Source organism: Tinamus guttatus, unplaced genomic scaffold (assembly GCF_059628265.1).
Source record: "Tinamus guttatus ecotype Peru unplaced genomic scaffold, ASM5962826v1 Tinamus_guttatus_pri_ptg000356l, whole genome shotgun sequence".
Lineage (NCBI taxonomy): Eukaryota > Metazoa > Chordata > Aves > Tinamiformes > Tinamidae > Tinamus > Tinamus guttatus.
This window is the reverse complement of record NW_028288890.1, coordinates 954,626-963,344: the sequence shown is the minus strand read 5'-3', so window position 1 is coordinate 963,344 and position 8,719 is coordinate 954,626. Positions and strand designations below refer to the sequence as shown.

Below are 8,719 nucleotides of genomic sequence, written 5' to 3'. Positions count from 1 at the left end.
CGCCGCCGCCGCCTGCCCCGCGTGGCGCTGAGGCGGCCGCGGGGGCCCCGCGCCTCCCTTCGGGCGATGGCCGCGTCGCGCGGCGGGAACAGCCTCCGCCCGGGGCCTGCGCGTCGCCCCGGGGCGCCACGGCCGCCCGCGGGGGGACCCGGACGGGCCCCGCGTGACGCGGCGGCCGCGCTGCCCCCGCAGCAGCAGATGAGGGCGGCGCGGGCGCCGCCAGGGGGCGCGAGCGCGGGGCGCGCGGGGCGGCCGCCGCCGCCGACCGTTAACCGTCACCTTCGGCGGCCGCCATGTCCTAGCGCCGCCCTGCGCTCGTCCGGGCTGCGGGGGCCCCGGGGCGGCGCCGGCCTCGCGGCCCTGCGGGGGAGCCGGGCGGACGGCTGGGGTCGGAGTGCTGCGGAAAATGGGGTTTTCCAGTTGTCATCTGGCATCTGGGTAGGAAGCCAGGATGGCGCTCGGCCAGGGTGAACCTGTGTGGCCATGCAAAGGTGCTAAGCGCACAGCAGCACCTTGAAATTCTGCATTAAAAACACCCTTGTTGGCACTGGGAAATACAGGCTGTGGTAGCCTTTGCCTCTTGGTTACTCCCAGTGCTCCCATTAGATCTCCCCACTGTCCTATTTTTCACTTAGCTTCGCTATTGGCAATGATGCACCCGTTCATTTCTCCCCATAGGGCTTATCCTTGTTTTTAAGCTGCTCTGCTTAGCCAAGTTATGGTACCCCCACATCAGCATTGATGTTGTCCTTTGCCAGTGGTGAAGTGTGTCCAAAGTTGGACTCTTCCAAGGAGGGACATTTGTAACAGTTTGCCACAGCTCAGGCCTTGCTGTCCTGTTCCAGAAGGTTTCGTTGCTCTCCTCATGCAGCTTTATTCATGTTGCTGTAACTAGGTTTTCTGCTTTGTTCTCACAAACCTTTGATCATCCGAGTCCCTCAAAAAATCTTAACAGCGAGACAGCTAAGTCGTGTCTCACTGTCCTCACAGAGACCCAGTTTCCCATTTTAAAAAAAAGGGAGAGGTTTGCTGACAATCTGCTCTTTATCTTGTAACACAAGCACGTGGTGGGGCCTTGCGTTTGAAGAGCAGCGTGGCTGGATTTGCACATCTCCTGTGACACTCGCAGATCAGCATTTATTGATGGTTAACCCTTTGATTGTGTGATTATAGTATTGCCTTTTGATGCATGTGTAACTTTATAACCTTGGAAGGCAGTTAAGAGAGAATTGCTTATATGGAGAAAAAAACAAAAAGATAATAGAGCAGTTCCTTCAAAAGCTGCTATTTTCCCCCCCAGTTTCTGCCGCAGTAAAACCCAGTGCAGGCCCAGGGAATGAAGAACAACTTGTAAGTCCGGTTCATACAGTAAGCTTTCCTTGAGGACTGTGTGTGCATGCAGGAGTGCGAAAGGGACATTATCTAAACCATCAGTAACCATCTCAGGGAAGGAATCCCTGCCATTTAATGACAAGTGGGTTGTGAACTGGGAGGAGGTGTGCTGGTGGCCACAGCTGCTGCTGGGCTATGGGTCACTTAGATACTTGATTTAGAAATCAGCTTCTTCATTAGTGTTGTTTTCTCATTAATTTTCTTTTGACCTGTCACTGGACATACTTGAAGATGAACTGGGTGCATTTATTTAGTTGGAATAAATGAAACAAACCGTAGAACTTTAACAAAACATTTAACAAGAGAAGTAATTTTGTGGCTAGTTAACAAAAGCACATTCTCTAAGTAGATTTTTCTGATGGAAAGGGGTTTTTAAGGGGGATGCATATTCCTCATGAAGGAATCCAGAATGAAAATGCACAAAATCATATAGCAAAAACCTGCACAGTGATTAGCTTATCTTTTTCTTTTAGGAAGACCCTTTGATACAGTCACCAAACTACCGTGTCGTTAGTCCGTGTCTACGGATGAACAGGAAGTGAAGCAGCCCTACAGAGCGACATCAGTTACCTTTTAATGAACACCAAAAACAGGTTAAACAACCTTATTAATGGTCGGGTCGTAATTTGTCAAGTCATTGCTCTTCTAATGTCAGTTTATTGTGAATCTGACCTGTGCTGACAGATTGACTGGCTGAGGATTGACTGTGAAAGCACCGTAGTTGGGGGGGTTATGCATTTTTTACGTGCAGGAATGGGAATTGGGCAATTAGCAGTAACTACACAATATAATACTCAGGGTTAGCTGTGTGCGTATCAGGCAGATGTGTGCCCAGCACGTTACGATGTGATGCAGTGGGCAGGAATCCTTCCCCTTGTGATTTCCTCGTCCGTCTGGAACGCTAGATTCCCACATTTTGCAGGAAACGCTGGAACTGCAGAGCGCGTTGCTGAGCTTGGAGGCGATCAAAAGGCTCCGGAGCTTTGCGGCGAGCAGCAGCCGGGGCTTCGCCGGCGCGCGCCAATGGCAGAGCGGATTTCAGGGAACGCTGTGCAGGCGGCCTATGGAGCCGAAGGGCTGGACCAGCGGCGCTCCGAATTCCCGCAGCAAATGGCATTTTGCTGCAAAAGGAGCCAATCAAGCACTGCACCGTGCAGCCAATGCGCGCCGGCCTCTCATGCAGCCGCTAGCAGGGGCTCTGTCACCGCAGGGCCTGGCGCAGCTCTGCAAGCTGCATTCCTGCACAGAGTCCCCTTTGAGGCCGCCCTCGGCACGGCGCTGTCACCCTCGCCGTGACTCACTGCCCAGCCCGGCGATGCCATTGTAATTTCTGCGTGCAGAGCAGGGAGCTGCATGCCTGCGCGTGCCACGTGATCCTCTGCAGCTGGTGAGGAGAGCGCCCAAGTAATTTAGGTCTTGTTTCCTATCTAGCCTTGCCACGGCTGCCTACCCAGCAGACCTGCTTGCGAGAGCCAGAGGGATGGTGGTAGTTACAGGGCAGAACAAAGTGAGTGGAAACCCGGATGATGCCATGTCGAGCTCGGATGCAGAGGATGATTTCCAGGAGCCGGCCACTCCCACGGCGACCCAGGCAGGACAGTCGCTACCTCTGCTGCCTCAGCAGGTAAGAGCTCCGCGCTGCCGTTCAGCTGATAAACCAGTTATTGCACCACATAGTGCTCCGGTGCCAAAGAATCAAAAGAATTTCTTTGATGACGTATTCATGGATAGCTAATTCAGTTTCCATTACTACCTAAATTGGCTTAGTTCCTTGTGTTCTTCATATTCCTTCCTTATTAACATTCCTTCAGTCCTAAGTTCCATATGTTTTACCTCAGTAGCTGGAGCCTGACAAATGCAAGCGTGCACTTATTCTGGTACTGAAACATCTTCAGTTGTGGTATTAAGATTTTAGGCCTGCTATAAATCTAATGTAAACGCAGTTAGTGATTTTCAGCCTACACATTAATTCATATAAAGGGACCATTGGAGCAGCAACTGAGTACAAGTCCCAGATGTGGCCTGAGGTTTCCTACCCCTTTTTGTGGTGTGGGGAAAGAGAATTAAAGAAAAAAAAAAAAAAGGAAAACAAGAGAAAGAGAAGGCTTTCATGCTTTTAATGAATATCTAGTATTAAAGCTGTGGACATGACTGCTGTTTCAGATTTCCAACTAAAATGAAAACATTCCCTGATCCTATCTGGAAGCCAGTCAGAGGATACAAGGTGTTAATCCCTTGAATCTCACAGTTTTGTGGGAGCAGGCCAGGAAAGGGACATTTGTTGGACCAAATTATGTCACAATAGCAAAGATTATTAACAAGTGTCAAGGTGAACATATACAAAATAGACCGTAAAATGCTGTGTTGCTTCCAAAATTGTTGCTGCCTCTGCCCTTGTTGCGTCATTCAGGTTTGGAGTTTCTCTGCCTTCTCAAATCCTCCTGTCACAATTTCAGTCATGCTCTTCCTGTTATTTTTGGAGAGGGAAAAACAAAACATTGAGGGGCTTTTCTCTTTGGCACTGCCATTCCTCTGACTCCCTTACCAGTCTTAGCAGAAGTACTGCTGAGATTGCCTTCCGTGCCTGCTCTGTTTCTACCCAATGTGAATTCCCTCTTAGTCTTTCCAGCCTTTCTGAATTTGCTTCAAAATTGTCTCATGCAAAACCTTACATGCTGTGCTCACTCCTTTCTGTCAAATGCCATCTTCTGGTTTCAAACTAATAAATGGAAATACCACGACATAGGAAGACTCTTGATTAATGCTTCATTTTACACAACAGCCCTGTAGTCATGTGAGTATCTCCACTCTCAGAAGATCCGATGGTTGAATGTTCCTCTTCTTTTAATGAAGGCTTCTAAACATGCCTTTTTGCCAAATTTCATTTGTAATTTTACCCTAAAATGGAAGTTCTTCTGGAAGTTCTAATAATTTTGGCCTGTACATGTTTGCAAGGCACTGCAGGCTCATTCCTGACGATGCGATTGCTTTTTCAGTTTCCAGAAGTTGTTCCACTCAACGTAGGAGGGATGTGTTTCACAACGCGACTGTCAACGCTGAGACGTTATGAGGACACAATGTTGGCCGCTATGTTCAGCGGGAGACACTACATTCCAACAGACGCTGAAGGCAGATATTTTATTGACAGAGATGGAACTTACTTTGGGTACGTGCAGTGTCCTCAGTAATATGCTTTCAAAGTGGTTGCTGAAGGGAAAAAAAAATGTTTAAAGGAAGTTTTAACTTTCCAAGAAAACAAATTTGTCAAAATAAACATGCTTTTTGGTAAATGAATTACCTCTGGAGCACTATGAAAATAAATTATATTAAAATGTAAATGGAAAGAAGTGCAAGATTCAAAAAAAATTCTTTTAAATTATTTTTGCTGGCAGTGCCATATTCCTTCATCTTTAGGATTCCTTCTGAAACTTTCAAGTATATGTGTAGCTTTCTTTTTATTTTCAATTTAATTAACCATGTTACTACTAATACATTGTTTAAGTTGATGTGAAATTGCTAGAATACTTAAACATAATTTCCTGTAATATTTATAGCTTCAGGTCTTCACCCAAAGAAGACTTTACATAGAGCTTCTATTCCTTTTTTGTTTTTCCTTTTCCAAGTTCATTCAGGTTGTACCTTAATCTGAAACTGAAATAGATTAAGGCACTAGATTTATTTGAAAATAAATATTTCTTTACATTTGGGAAGTTGGAAGAGTGATGTGATGTTGCGATGTTATCAATCTGAATTCAAAATATAACAGGAATCCAGATCCAAGTTACCACTTGCTATATTTGTTGATATTATAATGAAAATTGCTGTAATGCTGTTTTACTTGATATGGCCAGTAATAGATGTTGTTGGTTAATGCTCATATTCCCAATTAAAAATCTTGTAACTTAAATGGTTTCAGAACTACATTAAAAGGATTTTTTTTGAGTTATATAAGAGTATGTGGCCCTGATCCTATGATGAGAACATTTCTTTTGCAATTGCACCATCTGTACCACTAGAATCCTGGATTTACGTGGCGTAAAAGGCCTTTGCCTATAATTCTGCAGGGAAATCAAACAGTTTATTTTGTACAGCCTTAAGTGTGAAATACAATGACTTCAGTCTTTTCCATGGAAGATTTTGTGCATCCTGTTTCAAGTGGTTACTCTGCCTTGAGCTTCTTGTTAAAAATGTCTTGGTGTTTTCTTTGAAATAAGTTCTGGCGTTACCGGAGTTATGGTGTGATTTTTTGGAATTGGAGACTTGAAAGGAAAAAACACTTTAAGAATACGTGCTGGCAATGTGGTTTGCAATTCTCTCAGCTCCTGCCTAATCTAAGGGTATATATGCGAATAGAGTAACCAGTGTATATCCAGTGTTTCCTGTGCAAGTGTCTTCGAATAAACTTTGCACTTAGGAGTGTTTTTCCCCTTTTGTTTAGAGACATCCTTAACTTTCTGCGATCTGGTGAGCTGCCACCCAGGGAGCGAGTGAGGTCGGTCTACAAGGAAGCTCAGTATTACTCCATCGGGCCTCTGCTAGACTGCCTGGAGGATGTCCAGCCCCTTAAAGGAGAAAAAGTTAGACAAGCTTTCCTTGGCCTAATGCCATATTACAAAGGTAAATAAATGAAGTAGTATTAATTGTGTTTCTGTAATGTGAATCAAGGAGTATAAATATTCCTTTCAGGAACACTTTCAGCTTTCAAACAAATTTTGTCATATGTGAGAAGTTTCTTACTTACCTTTCATATTCTAACTCGTTGGATCTTTGAGGTCTGCATGTTAGATTTGTTCTTGCATTGTCTGAGGATGTGAATTTTTACACTGTCTTAGAGGAAACAGGATCTAGGCCATAACACGCAAGGTTTATTATTGAATAAGAATGTTCTTCTGCCTCTGCATTTGTTCTGTTCAGAGCTGCAATTGAATAAATTTGGGCATGTAGAAAGAACATCAAGTTCACAAGATAGCTGAAACTGATGTAATTAAAATAGACTCTGTCTGGCTACATGCAGCTTCCCATTGCTGCTTGTATTATTTTAAGAATGACTTGCTAAATTATTGCAATAGCATTTTATATGAACAAACTGCATTTGTTTTATTTTACAAAGTGCTTCATTGGTCTTTTCAACATTTATTGTTTTTCAGATCATTTGGAACGGATAATCGAAATAGCAAAGCTTAGAGCTATGCAAAGAAAAGCGCGGTTTGCAAAGTTGAAGGTTTGTGTCTTCAAAGAAGAGATGCCCATCACTCCCTATGAGTGCCCACACTTCAACTCTCTGCGTTTTGAAAGAAGCGAAAGTGAGACGAAGCTCTTTGAACATCACTGCGAAGTGGACGTATCGTTTGGCCCCTGGGAGGCTGTGGCTGATGTGTATGATCTGCTGCACTGTATCGTGACAGACCTGTCTGACAGAGGGATAACTGTGGATCATCAGTGCATTGGTGTGTGCGATAAACACCTGATAAACCACTATTACTGCAAGCGTCCTATTTATGAATTCAAGATTACTTGGTGGTGAGTTACTTTGCCCAGAATGGTGCAGGGGGAAAAAGGACTTCTAGATGACAAGTGCTGTTAATATTTCTGCAACGTGTCTCTGGAAATGCATTGCTGCTAACATTTACATTGGAATCAGTCTGCTGAAATGTTGGCTAATGCTTTGCTGCTCAGCAAATGGGAACCTGTGACAGAGTAAGATCTTGAAAAACCAGCCTGAAACAAGACTCTTGGCTCAGGTACCTTAATGAGGCACAAAACAAAATCACCTCATGGCAATTACACAGAGAGGAGTGTCTGACATCTTTTTAAAGCTGCCACTTACTGTGTGGCTTTAGTGTCATACATCTGCAAAATGGTTATTACGGATCTCACCTGCATTATTATAAAGCCGTGGGTGCTAATAATGCTGACACAGCATGATTGAATTCTACCCACTTAGAAATATTTTAGTCACTACTTAAACTTGCCACTTTATAAAGTTGAGTGAGTAACACCCAATACAGAGATTCTGGAAATCTAATTTTGACAGAAGAGACCATTTTTTGGAGAAAAGCGTATTTCCTATATATTACTATTCGTTGTGATTATTAAACTGTATTTCTTTTTTAATTAGGAATCTGCATTGTGAATTAAAATGTTATATTTCAATTAATTCCATTCTTATAAAAAGGGAATAGCAGATTGGGAATATATTCCTTAATGCTTTTAGGAGTAATTACTGTTCACAAAAGACTTGTGCCTGTTTTTAGCCTTAGAAATTCTAAATGTTTACAGTATCTACAAAAACAAAAAAGAAGCTCTATAGTATCAGGTCATTTGCAAAGGCTTTTGGTAAATGAGAAAACCCTGTATGTATGTTCCTATTACCAAAATAAGAGGAATATTTAGTGTGTATTATTTTACTACTGGCTCTTTTTACATTTGGTGATATTAAACTTTGTTCTAGAATTAGAGTTGAATGAGGACACTAGGTAAGTGCTTCCTTTGCCTCAGAAAATTTTCATTCTTAATGTTTTTGCTGAGTTTTCCTGGTGTAATGTCAGGAAGTATTTTTTTAGTCTGCATATTTAAATGTTTCTCCAATTACCAGCCCTATATCTGGATAGTAATGTCTCCAGGCTGAAAGAGGCAGCCTTTGGAGAGTCATATTTCTTTTCAGAAGGCAATTGTTGCATTTCTGACCATAGTCACCATCTTCTGAAGGTGAATAGTTTACAACTAAAATGAAAGTTAAATCTGTACATCTGAACATACTGTCTTGTGGGGTATAGAAAACTCAAATATTTTCAGAATACCACACTTGAAGTGAATGCAAAATAATCCTGGGAAAAGAGGGAAGGTAAATGTTATGTTTTCATATTGTATTCCATTGGATTAATTAATCCAAGAAGCTTGCTTCATTAAATTTCTGACCAAAAAAAATTTAAGAAACCTAAATTAATAATGATAATCAAAATGCTCAGTAAACTGAATTTTTAGAATAATCATAACAACTTTATAATCAAATTGTCTTGTAAAACTATTTTAAAGACAACCACTATTTGCATTGATTAACCTCTATACTGTTATGTCTTTAATTTAGTTTTTTAGTAAACTTTTTTGAGATGGGGACATATATGTCTATCCATTTCCAAATGTTTGATAATAGAAGATCATTCTCAAGTGCTGAGCTTCACATCCAGAGCTTTGAGTTCGAAATAAGGAAAGGAATATAAGAATTGTCTGTACTATATATATATATATTTTTTTTTTTTTTTAGGTTGATTGAAACTGTTTTAATGTCAAATGTTGACCTCATGTTAGTCATATAAGTCACTGAACT

General features: G+C 42.4%; 1 protein-coding gene across 2 annotated transcripts; it reads left to right on the top strand.

Moving 5' to 3' along the window:
* The first annotated feature begins 1,968 nt into the window (after positions 1-1,968).
* KCTD7 (potassium channel tetramerization domain containing 7) lies at positions 1,969-8,393 on the top strand. Of its 2 annotated transcripts, XM_088530039.1 has the most exons (5): positions 1,969-1,985; positions 2,824-3,016; positions 4,389-4,558; positions 5,831-6,009; positions 6,540-8,393. In XM_088530039.1, the coding sequence occupies exons 1-5, from the start codon at positions 1,969-1,971 to the stop codon at positions 6,914-6,916; spliced, it is 936 nt and encodes a 311-aa protein (XP_088386165.1). In that variant the 3' UTR covers positions 6,917-8,393. The 2 variants fall into 2 exon arrangements, with proteins under 2 accessions (XP_088386165.1, XP_010223179.1); XM_010224877.2 differs by lacking the exon at positions 1,969-1,985 and having other exon boundaries at positions 2,680-3,016.
* Positions 8,394-8,719: the final 326 nt, after the last annotated feature.

What these genes read in the sequence shown, in the direction of transcription:
- KCTD7 (XM_088530039.1), top strand. An exon ending in AGAGATGGAACTTACTTTGG is followed by an intron (nt 4,559 to 5,830) that starts GTACGTGCAGTG and finishes CCTTTTGTTTAG; the next exon opens with AGACATCCTTAACTTTCTGC. An exon ending in CCTAATGCCATATTACAAAG is followed by an intron (nt 6,010 to 6,539) that starts GTAAATAAATGA and finishes ATTGTTTTTCAG; the next exon opens with ATCATTTGGAACGGATAATC.